The sequence below is a fragment of the Felis catus genome, chromosome B2, assembly GCF_018350175.1.
Source record: "Felis catus isolate Fca126 chromosome B2, F.catus_Fca126_mat1.0, whole genome shotgun sequence".
NCBI lineage: Eukaryota > Metazoa > Chordata > Mammalia > Carnivora > Felidae > Felis > Felis catus.
This window is the reverse complement of record NC_058372.1, coordinates 75192694-75218780: the sequence shown is the minus strand read 5'-3', so window position 1 is coordinate 75218780 and position 26087 is coordinate 75192694. Positions and strand designations below refer to the sequence as shown.

The following is a 26087-nucleotide window of genomic DNA, read 5'->3' as shown; positions in this document are numbered from 1 at the left end:
TTTTAAAAACTCTACTTTTGCAACTCTTTCAAAACACTGACACATAGAAATAAAAGACTATTTTTATTATTAAGCATATTTACATCTGAGTCCTTTTAGTCACATGAGACTGACAAGAAATCTGATGTTCTGTCTAGATCATTAATTCCATAGCCAAGAGAATTTGTATTTTCTCATAATGTTGGTTAAACTGCATTACTCTGATAAGAACCTCTGCTTTCTGGAGAGATCAGAGTAATTTTGAAAGCCAGCACTGCAGTTTACGGACTGCACTCTACTCTTCTGCGGTAAAAGGGTAGGTAAGGATTTTCAATTGTGGGCCCAATCTAGTTTACCTCTGTTGGGTGAAGCCACAGGAGGACCCCCACGATTAAGAAAGAAAAAAATCTGTTTTACCAGTATACTCATTTTTTAAATAAATATTTGATCAGGGTGCCTGCATGGCCCAGTTAGTCAAGCATCCAACTCTTGACTTCGGCCTAAGTCATGATCTCACAGCTTTTGGGTCTGAGCCTCACCTCAAGTTCTGCGCTGAGAGCATGGAGCCTACTTGGGATTTTCTCTCTCTCCCCCTCTCTCTGCCCTTCCCCTATGCACACGCTCTCTCTCAAAATAAATAAATAAATATTTAAAAAATAAATATTTGTTGGCCATCATCTTAATAAACATATTGACATAATGTGAAAGCATTTTGATAAAAAGTTAGGGAAATACGAATATATATTGTTTGCTTATGCACCCATAAATTTGGAAGGATTCATAATGAAATTAGAATAACATGGTTACCTTTGTGTATACATGGGAGGGGAAACCAGTAGATGGGAGACCGAGGTATGAATCATGTGATATGCATTACTTACACACACTTGAATGCATTACACATACTTGAATCATGTGAATGCATTACTTATTCAAAAAAATTAAATAAATGGAATTAAAAATAAAATGCTGATACATTCTCTTGAACACACACAATATGATAAATGCTTTAAAAGAGGTATGTAGCATACCTAGAAGCATAGAATGGGATATCTCTAGTTGGAAGGAATTTGAAAGGACTCCATTGAGGAGGTAATATTTTAGCTACGTTTTGACAATATCGAGGCATTTGTCACTGAGGCCCTGAAGAAAAGCATCCTAGGAAGACAAATGCTGAGTATTTATATTTGAGCATTTAACATGTAGCTACATACCTCATCTTCTTATTTCCAAAGGTCGGTATCATGTAACCACCAGATATGAGTTCAGTCTTATTACCAGAGATCTTAACACCAAGACCAAAATGCAGCATTCTATATTCCCTTAACTACTCAGGCTTGCCAGAAGATGGCTCCCTGGCTCTCTACAATATGTTTAATAACCATTTTTTCTCTAGAAATTCTTCCATATTTCTAAATGGAACTCCTCATAACATAAATGAGGCTTAAGTCTTATTTTCGTTTCAAGTTACACACTAATTTCTCAAATCTTATAAAATTTAATGATTTCAATATTTCTAAACTATCTTTACCTTTTACTTTCCTCTACTCATCTTTGTAATCATCTTCTGAATTACCTTTAAATTTTATACATCCTTTAAACTTCAAGGCTCAGAATTACCCCTCACCCTAGAAATAGTTCACTGGCAGAATTAAAGTAAGTAATTAATAGTTGAAACACATACTCTGAAAAATTCCAGGGTTAAAGAGATTTTAAAGTACTAGAATGTGTACGTACTCCTGGTCAGTTTTCTTCCTACTACTCATTTAACTAGTCACAGAATAAACTGCATTTTTAGAAGTCTGTGGTTTCTCTGTAGGCAGGGTATACTTGATATTTTTTATTCAATCCCCCAAGTTATCAGTTATTTTCCATTCTTGTCATATCCTCTTAGGGTTAACCACTCCTTCCTTATTTGGCATCACCTGCACATGAATATACACATGTTCAAAAATCATCTTTCCCTGAAAACAAAACAAATACTCACCTAAACCAAACACTGGTCAGTAGCACCCACAAAGCATGACACACTTCCTATTCAGGTTTGCACCTGCCCTTGACCAGGGACTTCTCACCCCCATTTTCAATGACCTCTCCCTTATATCTTTCTGGCAGGAATCACTCAGACAATGGACTGACAGCAGCAAAAGCAAATTAAGGCAGCCTGACTAACACAGCAAATTTACTCATCTGGTAAGGTCCATATCACCACAACACCTTGCTCTTTCTCTCCACTAGTTAAGCCTCGGCTGGCCTTGCTTTCCTCCTATCAGTTGGCACCTGAGCTTATATTTTGCCCACCCACTGAGCCCATTTTACCGAGGAAACTGAAGCTCCTCGATGAGAGAACTTTGACTCTACTTCGAACTTCCAGCCAGCAGCCAGCCCATTCAATAGTTACTTGTCTACATACCAGCTTCACATATGTGTGCTGTGGATACTATCATTTTTAAGAATAGAAAACTAAAGTAGAGGGTCTCACTACTTCAGCACTAGTAACATTTTGGGCTGGACAATTCTTTGTTGTGGGAGTCTATCCTGTGCATGGTAGGCTATTCCATGGCATCACTGCCCTCTCCTCTACCCACTAGAATGCCAGGAGCACCTAGTTTAGTTGTGCCAACCAAAATGTTTCCAGATAGTGGCCCCTTGAGTAGCAAAATCAACCCCTGTTGAAAATCACTGGCATAAATTTAAAAAAATTATGCAAATGTGGGTAACTTTAATGAGTGATTCTTTGCCTTACCAAAGGAAGCATTCATGAGTTCTATAAATGGCAAGATTCTCCAAATGAATAACTACAGCCTTGAAATAAGGTACATATACATAAAAACCTCAGTATCTTCACTTTTATTTTTATTCACTTATTGGGGTTTTTTCAAGTTTTTATTTAAATTCGAGTGAGTTAACATATAGCATCTTCACTTTTAAAGTAAAGGTGTTAAAACAGCTCTAAACCCTCTTCCACCTTTAAGTATTCTACTGATATCGTTCCAAGTGCTTTACAGTCAGTAACTGCTTGAGAGAGTGGGTATGAAAACAAAAAACATAAAGTATTAGAAACCATGATAAATTGATGAGAAATTAGGAAGAGACACTTTTGGGATACCTGGATGGCTCAGTCAGTTAAGTGTCCACCTCTTGATTTCAGCTCAGTTCATGATTTCACAGTTCGTGAGTTTGACCCCCCCCTTCGGGCTCTGCACTGACAAGTGGGGGGCTTGCCTGGGGTTCTCTTTCTCTCTCTCTCTCTGCGCCCCTCCCTTGCTCACTCTCTCTTGAGCTAAAAAATAAATGAACTTAAGACAAATTAAAAAAAAAAAGAGAGAGAGACATTTCTGACACTGCACTATGTCACTGGAAAATATGATTAGTATTTTTAAAATATGACTTACATTAAAATTTTTTAAAGTACACTTACTTTACTTACATTACTTACTTTACTTACATTAAAATTTTTTAAGGGGCGCCTGGGTGGCTCAGTCGGTTAAGCATCCGGCTTCGGCTCAGGGCACGATCTCATGGTCCGTGAGTTCGAGCCCCGCGTCGGGCTCTGTGCTGACTGCTCAGAGCCTGGAGCCTGTTTCACATTCTGTGTCTCCCTCTGTCTCTGACCCTCCCCCATTCATGCTCTGTCTCTCTCTGTCTCAAAAATAAACCTTAAAAAAAAAAATTTTTTTTTAATTTTTTAAGTATAAAAATAAAAGTGAAGATACTGAGGTTTTTATTTAAATGTACCTTATTTAAAGGCCATGGTTATTCAATTGGAGAATCCCTCCATTTACAGAACTCATAGATGCTTCCTTTTGTAAGGCAAAGAATCGACTCATTAAAGTTACCCACTTTAAAAAATTTGGTCTTGAACAGTGCTGCCCAGAAGAAATGTAATGCAAGCCATAAGCATAATTTTAAATTTTCTAATGACCACATTAACAAAAAGTAACAGGTTAAATTAATTTTAGTAATGTAATTTTACTAACCACAATAGATCCAGAATATTATCATTTCAATATGTAATCTATGTAAAATTTATGAGATATTTTACATTTTTTACAACGAAGTTTTAAAATGCAGTCTTTTACACTTTTAACACATCTCAGCTTGGACGAGGCACATCCTAGCATTCGACAGCCACATGTGGCATGCTGCTACAATAATGGCAGCTGAGAACTAAAATAGGGCAAGAAGCAAGAACATTTTTCATCTTTGCCAGACAATGTAGTGTTCCACATAAATAAATAATCAAGAACCGAAGCTTAACTTTCCAAGGGAAGTTTCTCCTTTTATTCATTATTGATCTTTTTAAAGCACAATATAAACGGTAATGCTTTTCAAACAAAGGATTACAAAAAACACTGATTCTTTGCTTGATAAAGATCCACCAGTATCATGTTTTATATTCTGGTGCAGTTAGCTTTGCTGTTTTCTTCCTACATACCTGTGCATTTCACCTCCGCCACGCTAGAAACCACCAGATAAATTGAAAACTATCCTCCCAGAACTGCCCAGCTGTGGAGACGGCCATAAAATGCCAATTCTGGATTCCCCTGCTTTGGGGTCTGGCAGACCACCTCCTTAAAAGAGTATGTGAGGGATCTTGTACTGAAAGAAGCCCATGCATTAAAATTCTCCTTCAGTGTAGCCCCTGGGTGCCCATCTCCCCCCCCACAAATCCCCATGCCAGCGATAGTCTCTTTCCCCCTACTGTTCTCACTTCATCTTTGTTTTCATTCTCTGCTCCTCCTTCAACTCTTTTCATCCTCTGTTCCCATTTCATCCAGAAGTTCCAACCGGAGAGCGAACACATGCTGCAGTTTGCCAGTCACGGTTTATCCCCTGTTGTCTCACCACGATTACTCACAGAGCCTCCTTGCATGCTCAGAGCTGCCCCAGTTTGGACAATTACACAGTTACCCTGTTCTAATAATTTCTATCAATAAGGCCCAGCAGAGATCAATGATCAATCCCTGCTCATACACGAAAGGCACAATTGGTACTTATGTTAAAATGGAACTTCACCTTAATTATCAGGAACATTCCTTGTTTCTGACACATTAGATCTTTCTCTTTAGTTACACTGTTCCTTTTACATGCTCTACTCCTGCTGGTTAGCCTGGAGTCCAAACTGTATCTTGAGTCTCTACTGTTAACAAAACAAAACAAGTAACAAAAACGATCCACTTACTTGGAATCAACACCTTTCTGATTTGTAAAATTCTTGTCTTTGCTTTCTAATGCTTTTCAAGTTGTCTCATCACTCCCAGCTACTGGCCTCACCCTAGCAAAAACACTTACACTCCAAAAAGGCTTTAGAGTGAAACCTGGATTCACAGCCCTAATCTCACATGCTCCGGCAATAATAATAATACTTTCTTTTTTACGGAAACAGAACCATCTTTCGAGGTGAAACACTTCAGTCCATGCTGGTTTACGCCTGTTAACTGTAGGGACACACAAAGGAACAGAATGTAAGCAGCCTCAGTACCGCAGGGGTGGAGGGGTGAAGGTAGCTAGGACCGCGGCAACCACTTCTACCAGCTCCACTGCCCACCCCCCTGCAGCTTATTAGGCGCTAGTGGTCAGCAAACATGCCTTTGCTTAATCCTCACAATAATGTTAGCATGTTTTCTTCTTAAATCCCATTTTACTGCTGAGGGAAAACTCTCAGATCTGTCAACTGGTACCAAAGAACATAACAGCTTATAAGTGGCAGAGATGTGCTCTGACCCCATGTCAGCTTCATGAAATTTGTGCTTTCTGTAGATCCTATGCTGCCTCAGTAATCAATATTTAAGGACAGTGACAGCTGAGGACAGTGTTAAAAAGGAAACTTTTAATTTATGAATACAAAGTATCTGACTCCATATCTCATTCTGCATAGGAAATGTGTTCATACCCCCCTGAGCCAGGTGGTGACGAGGAGAAAGAATACTCACCACAGTTTACTTCTTTATGGTTAGGATTCAGAAAGCCTGTCTCCTCGACCCTTCCAACCTCCTGATTTTGGTTTTGTGGTTGCTGTTTTATTTTTTAACTTTTCCTTTTCAGTCTTACCTACCTGTATCTAATCCTCCTCGTTACTGAATGATTTTAGGTTGCCAGTTATTTTCTCTCAGCAGTTTTAAGATACTGTTCTATTGTTTTCTGGCTTCTACTGTTCTGGTAAACAGGCTATAGCAGCTTATAAATTACACTAGTAACTTAGCTCTCAATTCACCAAGCACTGGTCTGTTACTAAATCTGTCTCTCTCTGGCTATTTCTGGATCTTCTCATTGTCTTCAGTGTTCTGCAGTTTTACTACAAAGAGTCCATGTGTGGATTTCTTTTTATTTTGTTTGGGATTTGCCAAACTTGCTGAATTTGAGGATTTATGACATTAGTTCTGGAACATTCTTAGCCATTATCCCTTCAAGATGTTGCCTCTTCCTCATTCTCACTTCTACTTACTTCTGGAAATCTGATTACAAGGGTTGGATCCCCCACACCTCTTGCATATTTTTTTACCCCTTTGTTTCTCTGTGGTACATTCTGTATAATTTACGCTGCTCAATCTTGCCATTCACTGAGCTCTTCTACTATGTCTAAACTCTTTGGCTACTTGTGCTATGTAACTTTTAAACTCACCACCTCTATTTTTCATTTCTAGAAATTCTCTCTTGTTTTTTAATTCAACACAGTTAAATTTTAACAGTCTCTGTTAACAATTTTAACAGTCTCTTGTTTTTTACTCATGTTACTAATAGATTCTTACTGTCCTTAACATTTCAAATATAACTAGTTTTAGTCTGTATATGAATAATGAAGCCCTAAGGGTGAAATTCTGCTCTTGTTTCTTGCAGAAACAAGAAACAATGATTTGTTTCCTCATGTGTTGTCTAATTTTTTATTGGACACTAATAATTATCTGATGTGTACCTGTGGGAATTTTGAGGGCTTTAGGTCATAAGCGTGTTTCACGATTAAAAATGTGTATACACCTCTGACAAACAGCCTGGGAAACTACTAATGGGAGGCCATTTTATTTTTTGGTTTGAGGTTTCTGAGACCACATAGGTGGAATATATTTGAATTCCCAACTCTTATGTAGGCAGGGCTGCGGTTACAAATTCTCTGAGGAAATCTCTCTTTCCTCTCCCCTGTCACCTCATAAATAAGGTCAGGGCAGACAAAATAACCTGACATTCCCTTGTGTTGGACAGATTTTCTTCATGCTTTCCCATTTCACTCATTACACAGACCTTCAAGAGTCCAAGCCATAGGAAGGGATCTCGGTTCCAACTCCCTGCTTTTAGAGACCCACAATCTGGTCTTCCACCCACTGTGTGACCGTTAACATTCTGGCATGGCTCTTAATCTAGATGATGTCCAGATCATCTAGATAAGTGCTAGAAGGAAATGGAGGCTTCAGAGCTAGCTTATCACCCTGGATTGCTGCCTGAACTTACCCTTTTTGTATGGGGAAATATCTGGAGATTTTGAACCAATCCGCTTATTTTAAATGGTGTTTATCATATTTGGTGAAGTATTTTGAGAGTCATCTGTCTTTCATGTCCAGAGAGGAAGAAAGAAACCAGAAAAGTCCTTTTTCTAACTTCACGTCCCTCATGGAATAAGAGCCTCAGGAACCCACATACTTTCTGATACTACAGAAGAAGACATGACCATGAGTACCAAATTATGTAAATGAGATAAGGAACAGTCAGGATGAGGTAAAAGTAGTCATTCAGGAACTCGAATTAATACTGTGTCTCCTGCTGGCAGTGAATTAGTGAATTTAGGAGTCAGTTAAAAGGAGAAAGGAATTGGCTTAAAACGCAAACTGGTTTGGAAGAACTTCCAGACACTAAAAGTCACATTAGTGTGCTTTTGGTATACACACATACTGCTTGTTTTGTAACAATGGGAAGAAAAAGAAATAATCCTTTTTGAGCATCTATTACACTCACGGTGAAAGGAACTTTACTCATGTTACTTCCTAGTCCTATGAATCACTGTACAGATGAAAACTGAGGGTCAGAGGTAGAAACTGGCCCAAAGACTGCACAGTCAATAGGCCGTGGAGCTAGGGTTCAAATCTGGGCATGCCTGTGCTATTTCCATACTGCTGACGGAGGCCTTGAGTGACAAAATTCACTGAACTAATAAACAGAAGACTCAGGTCAAATAAGCCAATTTATTCTTAATTGAGTGTCAAAGTCAGGAGTTACTTAAAAGAAACGACTACCGTTCTATCCACAGTCAAGAATTAAGGGCAGCATTTCTGCTATTCCTGTTGCATGTCCAAAATTTTCAGAGAGTGCTCTTCTGAAAGAAGCTTAGGAGGCAAAGAGGTGATCTCCAACACCATACAGATTGTAGAGTCAGGTCAGAAGGTTAGGGTAGGGAATCGGGTGTATTTTAAAAGTAGTTTAAAATCAGAACAAGGGTTTTCCATAATACAGGGGCAAGGAGGGGAAGGTTCAAGGCAAATGGGAGACAAAGCTGGGAGGAAAAATTTCATTGTATAACATCATAATTTCTGGGTTTTGAGTCATGTGACTGTATTACATATTCAAAAAAATAAATTCTCAAAAACGAGTCTAAAATTCAACTTTAACCAAGTGTTCTAGCTAACCCATGTAACAACAGAATAAAAGACTAATAATGAAAACTAAATAAGAAGTAAATAGAGTCCATTCACTTCCATAATGCTCATTCCTCACACGTATGAATGTTCTCTCAAAACCTGTCAATATTCTAAGGTTAAGTCATTGCTTCATTCATTCATTCATTCATTTAAAATCTTTACAGTGGCTGGACCAGGAGGCCGGTGAAAAATAAGAACAATATAATGATTTCTTTAAATCTATCTGTCGAAATCTAAGTAAAAAAAAGTATGTGCGTGTTACACATCACTGCCAGGTTAGCACTTGGCACAACTTACCTTTAGGAAGAGCAGGTTTAACTGCCATTCTGCCAACCAGGCATTCTTTCAGCATGGATTCATAATTGACCCAACGATGAACCTGGTGTGGGATGTAAATGACAGAGAAGCAACATGACTCTGACTCCATGAGATGTTCTAATTTTATTCGGAGCAAAACTAAACATACTTAGACTGCTCTGGAAAACTAAGCAGATTCAATTAGCCAGTAAGGGAGTGACAGGAAGGCAGCGTACAATGTTCTCCAAGTGCCGTGTACAGACCTTTCAGATACCCATGAGGTCTCAACTAGTTTCATAATAATACTAAGATGTTATTTGTCTTTTTCACCAGTGTTGACGCTTGCAATAACGTGAAAAAGGCAATGCTAGGTAAAACTGCTTGCATGCTGGCAAGTCAAGGCAGAGGTTTCAATCTTTATATTCTTCACCATCACATACCCATGGGGGCTGGGGGATTGGTTTCATTTAAGAATATGCTTTATGAAGTAGAAGAAATTATTAATTTTCTTAAGTCTCAACGTCTGAGTAGAGGTCTTGCTTACATTCTGTGTAACAAAATGAGAAGTTCTCAAAAACGCTTCTGCTGCAAAGTAAGATCCTCACCTTGAAGGAAAATACCCAGGCAATTATTTGATTTGCAAACTGAACCGAGCTTTTGTCTCAGAAGACCATTGATATGTAAAAGAAAAAAAAATGACTGATAAACAAACTGGTTATTCAGACTTGGGTATCTGACAGACATTTTCTTGAAAATGAACAGACTGAGATTGTCACATCAAGGAAAACAACTGCCATTATTTGTTGCCTGACTCATCAGTGGGAATTAAATTTAAACACCCTCTGGAGGACACCTTCTCAATATACATTAAAAGCCTAAAAATATGCAGCTCTTTCACTGAGTAATTTGTGAATTTACCTGAGAAAATATTCACATACACACGAAGATGTAAGTACCAGGATATTCATCACAGCACTATTTATATTAGCAAAATATTGGAAACAACCTAGATGTCGAATTGTAAAAGACCAGTAAAAGAAAACTAATAAATTATTCAATAAAATACTAGATAATCAGGAAAATAATCAGGTCAAATAATACTGATATGAGAATGCTTGTGTACACTCCTGAGTTAGTAAATATATACTAAAATAACAAATATGCAATGTACGTATATAATTATAAAGGAGCCTCCATTTATTAATATAAATTAAAATTCCATATACCAAATATTTATGGAGCATCCAATAACATGTAAAGCACTATCCCTGGGGCTAGAGCATTGGGTAGAATTTTAACAGATAAATGAAGAAGAAGGATATCCAAGGAGGCAAAAGTATGAGGTATCCCAATCATAGAACGGGTGATTGGCTCAAAGTACTTCCATTTGCTCAAAGCCAAATGCATATTGAGGACATTTACTTTAATACAGTCTTTTGAAGGCCTCAAAGGCCATGATAATGACTTTTGATTTATCCCACTGTCAATGGTGAGCATCAGAGAGCTGTAGAACAAGGTGCTAAGATGACTGTCTTTAAGAACACTAATCTAGCTGTCATGTTATTTACATTGGTACTGGAAAGTAAAGGGATCTGTACAGTGTTACAATGGTAGGGCCAGAGAAGGTGATAATGACTTGATCTAAGGCAGTGGGAAGAGAGAAAAGAATGTAATGTTTAAAGACAGCATCATGGGATTTCGCTAGTGACCAGATAGTGGTGCACAATGAGAAAAGGCAAAAATTACTTAAGTGGCTTCAAGTCCCCATTACCAGAAAGAGGAAAACAGAGGGGGAGTAAAAAGGAAGTAGATGGGTTGATATTATTTGAGAGCAAAATGAGTTGAAGTGCCAACAGGTTATCAAATTGCCCATCAAGCATCTGAAAATACACAACAAGAGGTCAGAAGCAGGATCTAAAGTAAAGACAAATCTGACAGAGAAAAGATTATTTAATATTCTTTGTGCAGCTGAAATACTAGCCATGAATAAGTTCTCCAGTGTTTAAAGATATAAAAAGCTTCACCACAGAATCTAGAATATAAAGTTGTTTACTTCTGTGGTAAGTGAAAGTCTTAAATAAACGTCACTGGTCCTATGAAAGCCAAGGCGAACGCAGCAATCTGGTAAGTAACATACTGTTTAAACTGCTAAAGAATTTAACACTATAGCAGTTCTTGTGACTTCTCCGAAACAATTTTGCTTAAATAAGGTCCATATTAACTTCACAACACTGAGGAATATAAATAGGACTAGATTTTACTGAGGAATCTTCTTGTGGAAGAGTATATTCAGAATCAAGAGGTTACAGAATAGATATAAGAAAAAAGTATGGCAGACAATTTTTCACACAAATGCTTCCAAACTTTTCTATTTGGCTTGCATTGAGAGACAATAACAACTACCAAATGACGATGAGAATTTGCCTTAAAACAGCAATAAGGGGGCACCTGGGTGGCTTAGTTGGTTAAGCATATGGCTCTCAGGTCATGATCTCGCAGTTTCATGAGTTGGAGCCAGCGTTGGGCTTTGTGCTGACAGTGTGGAGTCTGCTTGGGATTTTCTCTCTATCTATCTCTCCCTCCCTTGCTCATGCTGTCTCTCTGTCTCTTTCTCTCTCAAAATAAGTAAAAATTAAAAGTTAAAAATTAAAAAAAAAAAAAAAAACAGCAATAAGAACCTCCCAAGGAGAATGCTATTATGACCAATGGCCAAACATGACTTTTCTCCAACCAAGGAAGAACACTAATTGCAAATAGGATTCTGCTATTTAAGCAGATGCACATTAAGTACATTTAAATATAAAACAAACTATATTTCTGGCAACCTGGTCAAAAATTAAATCCTAAAATGGATGAAAAAGTAGAAGGAACAGAAATCAAATTATATTTGTTCAGAAGTCAACTCTAAAAATAACCCAATCTGACTCTGGTATCTGAAATGGTAAAATCCCAGTACTACAACGTGGATAATCATCACAAAATACAAAATAAAGTATATGTGAGACAAAAGCAAATTTCTGTTCTTCTCAAGATTGTTTCAAAATAACAGTTTACCCTATTGACAGCAGTAAACATAACTCTATGTAACTTTAAAATAGTATAAGAGCCAATGTTTGTTTTTAGTCAATGTAAGGGGAAAGATGACTAATTTAAATAAACGTCTTTTGAAATATACATTCAGAATCTCTGCTATCACTCTAGGAAAAATAAGTTTTCTATTCATTAATCATCTGATTTTCTACATGATAAGCAGATTCAGTACAGCAAGATAAGCCAATTATATAACAATTCCCAAATGAGAAAAAACTAAGGGCAGAGAAGCTAAGTGGCTTGTTCTTTTTTCCAATTGTTACTGTCGTCCATAAGCCACTCGTCATCATAATCAAAATTAATAAAAACTGAGTAATCAGCTGCTAGCAGAGGAGACAGCAAGCACTTAAGAGGAGACTCCTGGATACAGGTTTGAAACCATCTCTAAAATTATAGTAAAATAATTCAAAGACAAATTAAACAGTTGTTACTCTCGAGCATCTTCCCAAATTTCAAAATTCAAGCCAATGCATATGAAATTTGTGCAACTATTTTTTTTCTACAACTATCACACTGCTAAATCTAAGAGAACCTTCCCACTGTAATAGTATGATTAATTTCACCACCTTACCTGATCAAAAAGGTCAGTACCATCTGATCCTGCTGCTCTCATTAGTTCATCTTCTCCACCAGGATGATACTCCATATATGGAGTGACATTATAAACAAACCCTGTATCAAAACAAGAGGAAATCATATCATAAAAAAACTCCTTAAAAATTATACAAACTAGAAATGTAAGTTTCAATAAATCTTTTCAAATACATCCTTTTTAACAAATCATTATTATTTCTAAGTATTAAAAACATAAACGATCAAAGATTTCACCATACTCGCAAGCTAACAAGTTAGCCTGCCAGTTTCATGGGTCCTCGGCAGAAAACAGACACAGAGGACAGTTTAGTACTCACATCACTAGCAGTAGCCACAATATCAGCATTTGCATGAGTTCCCTGAACCCCAATTCCTACAGACCTTTGGGAAGAGGGTCAGATCATACCTGTACACTCAATGTGCTGCATGACAAGAGGGGAAATTTGAGTTTAGGAAAGTCAAGTCTTTTATAACGAGCAGTAAGCACACGTGTCCTTCGTTCTGGAGGAAGATCTTTTCTTTATTGTACCCAACAGTACGCAAGTGGTCCTTTGCTCTAGAGTCACTAGCTCTACCTCCTGAGGTTGTTTACTATGCACACATCCTTGAAAAGACAGTCAGTACTTCTGCTCATAAGACGTGCAAATATCTGAAAACCCTATAGAAAATTGCCTCCTAACACAAAGAAATAATCAAACACTGTTTATAATTTTTAAAAGCTCTCTCTCTCTCTAATATTTCTACTTCATCATCCTCTACTGCCCTGATAGGAGAATCTGATGAAAAAGAATCAAGGTCTCATCCATGTGTCTGATCATCTCAGTGAACACCAAGCAATCAAGGGTGCCTGGGCCACTTAGGCATGCTCTGGGAAAGCAAGCACAATTCTTTTCTGCAGTTGCCCAAGGAACAAAGATTATTGTTTAGATCTTAATAAACCCTTTATCTTCCCAGAGTACTTATTTCATCTGTTCATACATTTAAATGTATGGTTATCATTTTTAAAAAAAAGAACAGGAAACAACAAAGGAGGAGTTGCTTTGTTCTCAAAGCAAGAAGGCTAGGAGTTGCTAGCCTTCTCAAAGAAATGAGTTGCTTTTTAGTCCTTTACTTGAAAACTACAGAGTAGATAAATCCAGCCCTGAAGACACCTCAAGGGTGCCATGAGGACAAGTGGTTTTCTTCTATCCAGGACATTTCCCTCTCTATGTTATGACTTCCATGAATTTAAATCACCTCAGATAACTTAAAATGTTCATCTACAGAATAATCTTGGGAGGAAAGAAGTGATTGGGTTTCAGACCCAAAAAGGCACTGTAGTTTTTCGACAAGTTTAATTTTAGAGAATAACCAACCAGGTAGATTTCTTCATAAAACTGCTTAAAAAGCAATTTAGGCAACAAAAAGAAGTAAATTCACAAAATCTTTCAGCAGTCCTCCAAGTAAGTCTGAGGAGAAAAAAAAAAAAAAGCAACTGGTGGAGTTTCCCCCGTCCTTCTTCCCTATCCATCCTCTCCACCAAATTTGGAAGGAATTTTTCCTATTGTTTAGTGCTTCGAAATCCATAGTCCACAAATGCCAGAGATAATGATTAGGATCAGAATTATTCCCAATTGATTTTTTAAAGACAGAATGCCTTCCAGACAAAAGAATCCCAAACTTCCCCTGTAACCAAACCTTGACTAGAGTTTCTCAAAACATGAGACTTAGAACACACGATCACGCACCGTCTTTGATGGAATTTCATTACCTGTCAGTAACCAGCAGAAAGACAACCAGGCAGGCAGCCCTGCCAGCTATCCAGAATCAGCATAGAAAGCCTAAAACACCCCACACAAATTCTCTTCAGCCTCCCGACCCTTTAGACTGACCTTCAGCCTCTCTCATCAACTCACTCTGGACCTGAACAACTCCCCATGTTCTTTAAAGGGACAAGACCAGGAATGCCTAGACAATCCCTCACTATAAGGAATTGAGACTTAATGTCTCGGCCCAAGAAATGTTAGATCCAACCACATCTGGCTCATGATTTGTTAATTATGACATATAAACCTAGCTCCAAAAATGCAAATGATGTTTTTCGTCTGGTGCCGAGGCTCACTCTTCTCTCTTTTTCTTCCTCTATTTTATGTCCTTCCTTTTTCCTTTTTTTTTTAATTTTTTTTCAACGTTTTTTATTTATTTTTGGGACAGAGAGAGACAGAGCATGAACGGGGGAGGGGCAGAGAGAGAGGGAGACACAGAATCGGAAACAGGCTCCAGGCTCCGAGCCATCAGCCCAGAGCCCGACGCGGGGCTCAAACTCACGGACCGCGAGATCGTGACCTGGCTGAAGTCAGACGCTTAACCGACTGCGCCACCCAGGCGCCCCCCTTTTTTCTTTTCAAAAGCATTCCTGAAAACTAAAACTTGAATGTGGCAGAAGAAAACAAATGCAAAGAACCGAACCTTATGCTCTCCTTCTGTGCTTCACTGTATTCTGTTTGTACTATATATGCTTTTTAAAAAACAAGCCTCTAGCTTCCTATATCCTTACTACCTGGTTTTTAGAAACTAATTTTGCAACTTTCTAAATTTTGCAATGACACAACTTCTTCCTACAGCTTTAGTTGCTCAAGTATGGCAGGTGTATACAACTGATTGCCTATTAAACAGATAGTATTTGGGGGCCCACAGACATAATCTCAACTTTATGCTAGGCTATTAATAAATTCTGCAAAACCTAAATCCTAATAATGACATTAAGAACAAAAATAGGCAGGAAGAGATTCATAAAACACCAATCCTGAATGGTACAAAATTGCTGTGACCAAGATCCTCTGGTTACAGTCCAATTGGTGCTTTTAGATGATCTACTTGGGTCACCTTCAGTTGCAGGGGAAGATTTAAGGAGAGTATCTATTGACTTTATTGATGAGTTGATCTATCCATCCACTCATCCACCCATCTACCCAAACATCCATCCATCCATTGGTCCATCCATCCATCCATCCATCCATCCATCCATCTTATCTATCCGTTCCCTTCTTTGTACTGCTTTTTTTTTTCCTGGATTTTGTTTTATAAATTCTGACCAGGGACAGATTGCCTGACTACTGTTAATAAAAGCAAGTTAATTTCACAATATATACACATACAAATCATAATGTTGTACATCATAAACTTAAAAAGTGCTATATGTCAATTATATCTCAATGTAAGGGAAAAAATATAGATAAAAAAGAACTACTTATTAAAAATTAAAATTAAAATACAACAGTTTTATCAGGAACATATGCTCTAATGTTTAAATACATCACCTTTTAAATGCCCAAGCAATATTCAGGGGTACATTTTTAGCTAACTCATCCTAGCAGAGTTGCCGTGCAATCGAAAACATGCACTCAGAACAATGGCTACACTAAGTTTTCTAGGCAAGGTACTGGTAGTACCTGTGCCAATATTTTCGCAGTAAGCTATCTCTTTTGTGTTAATAGGTCTGGAACTCTGAGCTCTCAACTAAGTTCTTAGAATAACAATTACGCACTTTAAAATGACCAGTTAGTGCTTTGCATCCTCAGAAACTTACACTACTTGGGGTTCTCTCTCTCCCTCTCTCTCTCTCTCTCCCTCTCTCTCTCTGCCCCTCTCTAGCTTATGCTTGCACACACACTGTCTCTCAAAATAAATAAATTTTAAAAACAGAAATACTGCATAATACTTGGCATGTACGTGATAGGCAGTAAATAAATTTTTGTTGAACGAATACCATGTGGGGCTTTAGAGTTAAATCTATGTTTGAATTTTAAACAAAGATTAATTTTAAATCTGACTACAAAAATACCACTTTTACTTACAGCGGTAGTTCTCAAATTTGGGGACATGAAGATCTCTTCACTCTTTAAAAAATTGAGGACCCCCAAAGGAGCTTTTGTTTATGATGGTTATATCTATTGATGTTTTTACCTTTCATAAATGAAAATTAAGAAATTTAAAAAGGCAGCTCTTTCTGCCCACGGGTCCTGTCCCTGTTCTTTAATAAAACAACGAAAGATGGAAAGAGAAAAAGACAAAGAGAAAAAGAAAAGAAAGAAATTTAAAGAATATTTTTAAATTAAAAATAAAAACAATGGGGCGCCTGGGTGGCGCAGTCGGTTAAACGTCCGACTTCAGCCAGGTCACGATCTCGCGGTCCGTGAGTTCGAGCCCCGCGTCGGGCTCTGGGCTGATGGCTCGGAGCCTGGAGCCCGTTTCCGATTCTGTGTCTCCCTCTCTCTCTGCCCCTCCCCCGTTCATGCTCTGTCTCTCTCTGTCCCAAAAATAAATAAAAACATTGAAAAAAAATTTTAAAAATAAAAAAAAAATAAAAAAATAAAAACAATAAGCTCACTATATATTATCCCAAATAATAGGTATTTTTATGAAAAATAACTATATTTTCCAATAAAAAAAAAAAACTAGAGAAGTGCCATTGTTTTAAATCTTGGCACATATCTTTAAAGTGTGGCTTAATAGTTGACACCTGTATTCTCATGTCACCTTCTGCACCTAATCTTATATACCTGTGAAAGAAGTATTTTTTTAAAAGGCAGATAACAGTATTACTACAAAGAATTTTTGGCCTTGGACCACCCACCAAAAGAGTTTTGAGCTCCCTCAGGAACCCTGGATCATGCTTTGAGACTCTCTGACATAAAATAGAACAAAGAAAAAATGACAAATTATTAGTGGGTGTGTGGCCTGAACCATGGGGATGCAGTTCACTCCTTACTGGTGAGCTTTTAGGGTTCACATATGGTTACATAACCTGAAAAGGTATGGGAGCCTCATCTGGGAGATAGATTAATAGGTATAAATGTCACTTGAGTCTTACACTGTGGTGTCTGCTATAGAGCTGGCACTGAGAATAAGTTGAGGCTTGCTGCAATCCAGTTGTGAGTTCACTTATCGAGATATGTGATTCAGGTTCTGTAGGTGGGAAAAGGCTTTTTCTACCTATGGGAAGTTGGAGTGGTAACTGAAAAAGAGTGCTCTGAAATGAAGTTTCACACAATGTTGCCGAGAATGGAACACGTCTGGCAGTTCCTCAAAAGGTTAAAAATAGACTGTATGTGATCCAGATTTATTCCTAGGTGAATACTCAAAAGAAAGAAAAATATATGCTCATGCAAAAACGTGTACATGAATGTTCATAGCAACATACTTCATACTAACTTAAATGTCAATGAGCTGATGAACAGATAAAGAAAGTGTATCATATCCATATGTGGAGTAATATTCAGCCAGAAAAAATACTGAAGTATTGACACATGCTACAACATGGATGAACCCTGAAAATAGTATACTAAGTGAAAGAAGGCAAACACAAAAGACCATATATTTCATGCTTTCATTTAAATGAAATGTCCTAAATTTGCAAGTCTCAAGAGACAGAAAGGACATTAGTGGTTACCTAGAGCTGGGGAGGATGGCTAAAGAATGTTTCTGCATATTGCTAAACCATAGCATCTGCGGTCAGTGACCGCTATACAGGGACTCAGATTCTTCACAACATTAGTATCAAAAACTCAAAGGTGATTTCTCCTTTTCAAAAAACTAATGAGTCTCCTTTTGTTTGCTTGTTTCTTTTTAATACTTTTTAAGTTCAGATCATGTGACCAGTGTTACTAGTGTCTCTTTTACTTGGCTGCTAGGAAGTTCAGGACTACATTTAATGCTCAATCACAGTAATACTGTTAGCTAGGTTAGGCAACTGGTATATTTTCTTTTCTTTTATGTTTTATTGTGGGTTTTTAAAATTCTTACACATAAAGTTAAACATTGTGTTGCACGATGCCTTAGTCTTTAGCAGTAACAGTTAGGGTTTAAATTACAACAAATATAAAAAGTATATGTGAAAAACGAGGGGCATTTACCAAGATGGAGAAGAGTTCTTTCTGTGCAAAATGGCAACATTAGTTTTTAGGTATAAAAATGATACTGAACATTGAACTCAAACCTTTAAATAAGCAGTGAGCTCCGAGACACTGGTACTATTTAAGTACATGATGGATGATGGTCTGTAGATCTTATAGAGGTTAAGTCCTGTACTAATGAGAAATCAGACTAAAAACTGACTTTAGAGTTTTCCCAGTTTTTTAATTTTTTTTAACGTTTATTTATTTTTGAGACAGAGAGAGACAGAGCATGAACGGAGGAGGGGCAGAGAAGAGAGGGAGACACAGAATCAGAAGCAGGCTCCAGGCTCTGAGCCATCAGCCCAGAGCCCGATGCGGGGCTCGAACTCACGGACCGCGAGATCGTGACCTGAGCTGAAGTCAGACGCCCAACCGACTGAGCCACCCAGGCGCCCCGAGTTTTCCCAGGTTTAAGACATAGGGCTCAATCCCACGAACCGCGAGAGCATGACCTAAACTGAAATCAAGAGTTGGTCACTTAATCAACTCAGCCACTTAGGAGCCCCTGTAGTATTTCTATTTACCACAGTTCATTTTGTTGGCTCTAAAATAAATGAAGGGCTCTAAAGGAAACATGTTTACTGGGTTAACACAGTAAAATCATAGCTTATTTCACAGTATTCAAATGCAGATCCAGTTTTGCAAGTGAAACTGTGACTACTTTGCCATCTTGTGTTCAATAAAGAAATAGCACATTATTTTTATTTTACATCTACTGATATTTATCTAGTTTCTCCTAGCAACTGCTGAGAGAGGGTGTTAAAATATGCAACAATGATTGTGGATGTTAAGTCTATCTTTCAATACTATTAATGTTTGTCTCATGTATTTTGAAACTTTGTTACAAGGCATAAACAGTCTTCCTAATGAACTGACTCTTTATCTCTAGTAAGATTTCTTGTCTTTGTCTGGTTATAGCTTTTATCTAATTTTAATATAGTCCAATCTTATTATACTTACTATCTAGACAGTATATGTTTTTCTAAGCATTTACTTTCAACCTTTCTGTCTCCTTATATTTAAAATGTATCCCTTATACAGAGCACCTGAACAGACATTTCTACAAAGAGATACAAATGGTCACCAGGCACATGAAAACATGCTCAACATCATTTATCATAAAAAAAAATGCAGATCAATCCACAATGAGATATCACCTCGTATCTGTCAGAATGAGTAAAATCAAAAACATGAGAAATAACAAGTGTTAGCAAGGATGTGGAGAAAAAGGAACCCTCACGTACCAGCAGTAGGAAATCAAATTGGTGCAGCCACTGTGGAAAACAGTATGAAGTTCATCAAAAAAATTAAAAATGGAAATACTGTAGAATCTATAATTCCACTACTGGGTATTTATCCAAAGAAAACAAAGCCACTAATTTGAAAAGATACATGCACCCTTATGTTTATTACAGCATTATTTACAATGGCCAAGATATGAAAGCAACCCAAGTGTCCATTGATTGATGAATGGATAAAGATGTGGTATATTATATACACAGTGGTATATTGGTCAGCCATAAAAAAAGAATGAGGTCTTGCCATTTGCAATAAACCTAGAAGGATTTGGATGAACCTAGAAGGATTACGCAAAGTGAAATAAGTCAGACAGACAAATACCATATGATTTCACTCATAAGTGGAATGTAAGAAACAAAACAAATGGACAAAGAAAAAAAGAGACAAAAAAGTGACTCTTAAATACAGAGAAAAAAAACTAGTGGTTCCCAGAGAGGAGGCGGGTTGGGGGATGGGTGAAATACACGGAGGGGATTAAGAGTGCACATATAGTAATGAGCACTGAGTAATGTATAGAATTGTTGAATCATTATACTATACACCTGAAACTAATATAACACTATGTGTTAATTATACTTCAATAAAAAAAGAAAAAAAAAGGGAAGGAGTTGACCTAAGGTACTTTGGAAACCAATGTTTTGACTGGGAATGTAAAACTAAAGACAAAATTATACAAAACACTAAAATAAACAAACCAACAAAGTGTATCCCTTATAGCCATCATGTAGTTAGGTCTTGACACACACAAACACACAATCTCTTTCAATTCAAATAACTGGTCCATTTATACTTGATTATTGATGTGGCTGAATTCAGAGCTACCATTTTATCAGTCTTCATTCTTATTCTCAAATTTTCTTTTTCTTCTTCCAAGTTTTCTGCCTGTGTCTCTGTTCCTCTTTCCCTGCCTTCTTTTGGGTTAACAAAGTATTTTTTAGAATTTCATTTGATCTACTGACTTTTTAGTTACACCTCTTTACATTATTTTTTAAGTGATTGTTCTAGGGATATATAGTATATGTCCTTAACTATAACCAATCCACTTGAGTTAATACTGTACCCCTTTTTACATTTAATATAAAAACCATTTACCACTCTCCATTCCCTATACTTTGTGCAACCCCTCAGTAGAATGTTATAATTTTTGCTTTAAACATTAGGTACCTTTTTTTAACAGGTAAGAGGGGAAAAAGTAATTTTTTCCTCTTTATTCACATATTTACCATTTCCTAAAGATCTGAGCTTACATCTGGTATCATTACCCTTCAACCTGATGAACTTCCTGTCAAACTCCTTATGGCGTAGGTCAGCTAGTGCTGAATTCTCAGTTTTTGCTTATCTGAAAAAGTCTTTATTTCCTTTTTCTCTTTAAGGAATTCTGTAACTTTAAAGATACAGAATTCAGGGCTGATGCTGTAGGTTTTTTTCCTTCAACAAATCATTTTTATTGTTTCCGTGTGTGTGTGTGTGTGTGTGTGTGTGTGTGTGTGTGTGTGTCTCACTGTTGTCAAGATTTTCTCTTTATTTTTGGCTTTAGGCAGTTTGAGTATAATGTACCTCTATGTAATATGGTTTGTATTGATTATGCTTGGATCTGCTAAGCTTCTAAATTGACAATTTCATGTGTTTCACCAAATTTGGGAAATTTCTGGCCATCATGTTTTCATATATTTTTCTGCCCCATTCTCCTTTTCCTCTCCTTCTAGAACTACGACTACACATATACTAGACATTTTTATTTTGTCCTGTAGGTCCCTGAGCCTTTGTTCAAATTCTTTCTAATCATTTTCCTCTCTTTTTCAGATTATATAACTTCTATTAATCTATCTGCAAGTTTACTAAATCTTACTTCTGTTACCTCTAATCTGCTATTAAGCCCATTTAGTAAAAATTTTTATTTCATGTATTATATTTTTCAATTCTAAATTTCCACATCTTTATAGTTTCTTTTTCTCGGCTGAGATTTCCTATTTGTTCATTCATTATATACATGCATTTCTTTATTTTCATGAGTATAGTTATAATAGGTGCCTTAAAATCCTTTTGAATCCTTTTAAATTTAACATCTGGATCATCTCAGTCACTCTCCGATAATTGCCTTTTCTCTTCAGCATGTCTGCAAATTTTGAATTATATTCTGGCCATTGTAAATAATATGTTGCAGAAACTCTAAATTCTGTTACCTTCCTCCAAAGAGAATGACTGTTTTAGTACGCGATTAATTGGACTCAAACCCCAAAACTCTGTTTCCCCTTTGTGGGAATGAAAACTGAAACTTCTATTCGGTGCTTTTAGCCTTACTGGAACAGTCAGAGTCTGTCTATGCAAGATTTATACAGTTTATATTCATCTCTAGATTTCTCTTTTTCTGGATTTTCTCCCTCACTTTCCAGTTGTTCCAGATGCCCCAAACTCTGTCATCTAGTTCTTCAAGCCAGTACAACTGGGAGTCTCCCCTGAGTTTTAGTCATCCTTACAGTACCAAGCTGGGCATGACTTCAAGTTAAATACCATCTGAAATGGGAAACTCACCCAGTAGTTCCTTCTTCTAAATACGGATAACTCCTAACCTCTAGTTTCTGTCTGTTTTGGTTGTTTGCCAGTTTCTTTAGATAGTTATTTTTAAAAAATATTTTGTCTTGAGCTTATAGTTGGTGTTTGCTGGAGTGTTAGTCCAATAGGAGACAATTAGCTATAACCTAAAACTCAACCCTGCATATTATTTTAGAAAACTAGGTAATAATACCTTGCTAATTTCAACGGAGAAAAATGGAAGAGAAATTTATGAAAGACAAATGGATTTCATAACAACTTAAAGTAAACGTGGCCTTGGTATTTAAGAACAGTGACTAGAAACTAGGCTTACAAGATGGTGGATAGTAATTCAAGATTTGAAAGCATTTCAAGATTGAAAGCATTCATTTGTCTCCCACACTCCTGAGAAGTTTCTAAAATGACAGTGAAGGACAAATAACACATAAAGCCATAAAGACACAGAAATCAGAAGAGGAGATGACAGCAATAAAGTTTTGGAAGTCTGAAAGCCAAATGCATGAGTGACAACATACTTAGCAGCATGAAGAAAGGTAAAAAAATAAAGCTTGTATAAGTTGGAGGGGAACCTATAAAAAGCCAATGTGTGCAAAATAACCCCCCAAAACCGTAAGACTCAGAAATTCCAGGCCCTTCTGAAGTCAGGGTGCATGAAGGTCTCAAAATTCAATATAAGAAGCAACATAAGCCTTAAATCCCCTCCCCCATCCTACACAACCAAGCGACCAGCCCCTCCCCAACCCTGCAAGAAGTGTAGTTTACTCTCTGGAGAGGATGAACCAGAGAAACACTTACTGAAGTGGAGGAGAGGTCTGAACTAAAAACCTGAAGCAAAGTTTACATGTCAAAACATTAAGATCCACCTCCTACCACCACCATCCCAGCAGCTCCCATTTCCCACAGAGCCCTCAGAATACTTATTTACAGATGAGGAGGAGGATTCTACCCCTAAAGACTTGCATACAGGAGGCTGGGGACACCTGCCAGTGCAGCAATTCATAGAAAAGTTCTGTCCACACACAGACAGCTTCCATTTAGCTCTCTGTTTCATCACTCTCGACATAAAAGGACAAACATTTGAAAAAAGCCTCTAAAATTAAGGTTGGTTTTTAAACAACTTAAAGTGTCAACCTGTGGTGCAATTTTAAAAAGGAAAAGAAAGATGAAAAATGGGACCAGCACTGCTTTACAGAACCTAGAGAAAAGTTAGGTAACAACTGTCCGGAATACAACTTGGAGCTTCTAATTCCACCAAACAACTTCAATGATGGTAAATTCAATCTACAAAAAAGCTAAGAGAGTCTGACCTGAATGCCTCAGTTTGCATGAGAAAATTTAAATAGAATGTGAAAAAGGCCTCTATGCACTTCAGAAGGTCAACAGGGCATAATTATCAAAGATCATCTCATGTGGCATTAGTATAAGGAAAAACAACCCTGATATTTATCTAAAAGGAAATTAATCAGCAAAAGCACTAAAAATTAACCAACGGTCTGAGCAATCAGTTATAGTCTAAATATTTTGAAAACAATTCACAAACCTCTCTTAGGGAGAACAATGAGCAAACATCATTAGCAAGAGTCACATGTGCTATCTACTTAAGCTGGATTTAAAGTTTACATCCTATTAAGCAAGACACCCTCTCTCTAAAAGATGGGTTTTCCCTATTCCATGGGATCATTTCCCTGTCTGCCCATGCTTTAGTTCTACCAGTGATAGCTACCAGCACTCGACTGACTTGCTATTAACTACTTGGGGAAAAAAAAGAAGAAAATATGTCCTTGTGCTTTGGATTATTTTTTATTTTCTAAAGCAAGTCAGCTGCAAAGATTACTTGATATAATGACAAAATTCAGAACAGAAAGCCACAAGAAAAATTTGTTCCTACTCTTAACAAAAAGAAAAAGCCAGACAATCCAGAAAAACCAAACGTTTTTGAGCCCATCAGGGAGGTGAGGTCATAAGTCAACCATTTATCTAAAATCCAGAGTGACGAGCCCCTCAGAGGAGATGGGACACAAGAATTGTTTCATCTTTGACAAAGCACAGAAAAAAGAGATGTTGCTATAAAACAACTGAAATTTTAACAAAATGCTTAAGGGTCAAATGTGCACTGATGCCAATTTAGAATCTGAGGGCCTCAGACACAGAAAATCCTGTACCCACTCACAAATTTCTTCTTCATAGTCTCCCACCCCCTGAGATGCTCCCGAGAACCAGCATGAGCAGAGCTGAGAAAGGGATATTGCTGGCACCGGTGTGTAGTGCCTGCTCTAAGATTTGAGGGTAGAGCAGAAGTGCCAAGAAAAGTCCGTCTACACTTTCGGACTGCATGAATACAAGGTGGTTATCAGCTACTGGTGGGGCAGAAGTGAGAAATTCACCCATGCTTCAGATTGAATCCTGACACGCAGCAAAAGTTGCCTGTTGCTGGGAAGGTACAGTAAAGTCTCTCACCTTCGAGTCCTTGTATTGATACCAAGCAAAAGTTAGCTGCTGCTGCAAAGGGAAGAAAACACAGCTCCTCTTTTATTCTGGTCCAACACTAGGCAAATGCAAGATAAACACTGGAGAAGGGACAGAAAGCCCACTCATGCCCAGATTCTGTGCCAATACAAAACAGAGGTCTTCTAGCACTGGAAGGAAGACAGGGAAATTGCTCCCAGCCTACACCTTCTGCCCTGTCCTCCTCCTTCTCTACAGATACAAGGCAAAGCTCAGCTGTCAGGAAGGGGGTGGGGGAGAGGCAGAAAACCTGCCTGCTTTCTAGATCCTGCACTGAGTATAAGGCAGAGGACATCTCCACTGGGGAAGTGACAGAAGCACTGGAAAAGTTCAGCCTCTGGGGCAGGTGCACAGGACCTGCCTAAGACTGAGGCTAAAACAGGGAAATTGCAAAACCCCTTCTGTCTCCACCACAAGTCTTGCACCAAGTAACAAGCAAAGGAAGTCCACCAATGGGAGAGGGGCAAAAGCATGGAAGGAGACCCTATATGGGTATGTAAGGCAAGCGGTCTGCTAAGAGCGGAACAGGAACAATGAGAAAACCCTCCAACGCTGCAGGCTGCACACTAAAAACAAGTTAGCAGTAACTCACTGCTGGAGGAATTTGAAGTCTGTGGTATACTGATGGTAACACTAGCAACAATAAACCCCCAAACCGGCTCAACTACTACCTAGACTGACTCGATCTAATTGTCTGCCAGTAAAAGTGCACCTGTTTCTAAGGGTAAATACCTTGGGTTTCTACTGTTCACTAATGTGCAACACGTGACATTCAATCAAACATTAAAAGTCACATTAAAAAAAAAAGACAAAAGAACTCATTGTCAAAAGAGAAAAACAGCAACACAACCAGACTTAAGATCGTGCATATGTTGGCACTATTACACAGGGATCTTAAAATAACTATAATTAACATCTTAAAAAATCTAGTAGAAAATGTAGACGACATTTAATGGAGGGGAAATTTCCTCACAGAGATAGAAACATAAAAAGGAGTCTAATGGAAATACTAATACATTTTAAAATGGGGCTCAAAAATGAATAATGGACCTTGAATCTATATAAGAAAACTATCCACAAATAATAAAGTTTCAAACTGATTAAGGAACTCCAAGGGCCAATAATGTAGAAACATCAAATATCAGGTTTCTCAACTGGTTACTATTTTGTCAAATAATTAAAACCATAATGTGGTTTATAACTCCTA

At 37.6% G+C, this 26087-nt stretch overlaps 1 protein-coding gene across 3 annotated transcripts in view; it reads right to left on the bottom strand.

The window, feature by feature from the left end:
- CYB5R4 (cytochrome b5 reductase 4) overlaps positions 1 to 26087 on the bottom strand; it is a 100385-nt gene that overhangs the window by 51208 nt on the left and 23090 nt on the right. For all 3 annotated transcript variants that reach the window (XM_019830915.3, XM_019830914.3, XM_003986344.4), the window contains exons 3-4: positions 12565 to 12665; positions 8904 to 8985 (exon numbers count right to left, since the gene is read on the bottom strand). In XM_019830915.3, coding sequence (XP_019686474.2) covers positions 8904 to 8985; positions 12565 to 12665 — 183 coding nt within the window. The remainder of the gene's footprint in view (positions 1 to 8903; positions 8986 to 12564; positions 12666 to 26087) is intronic.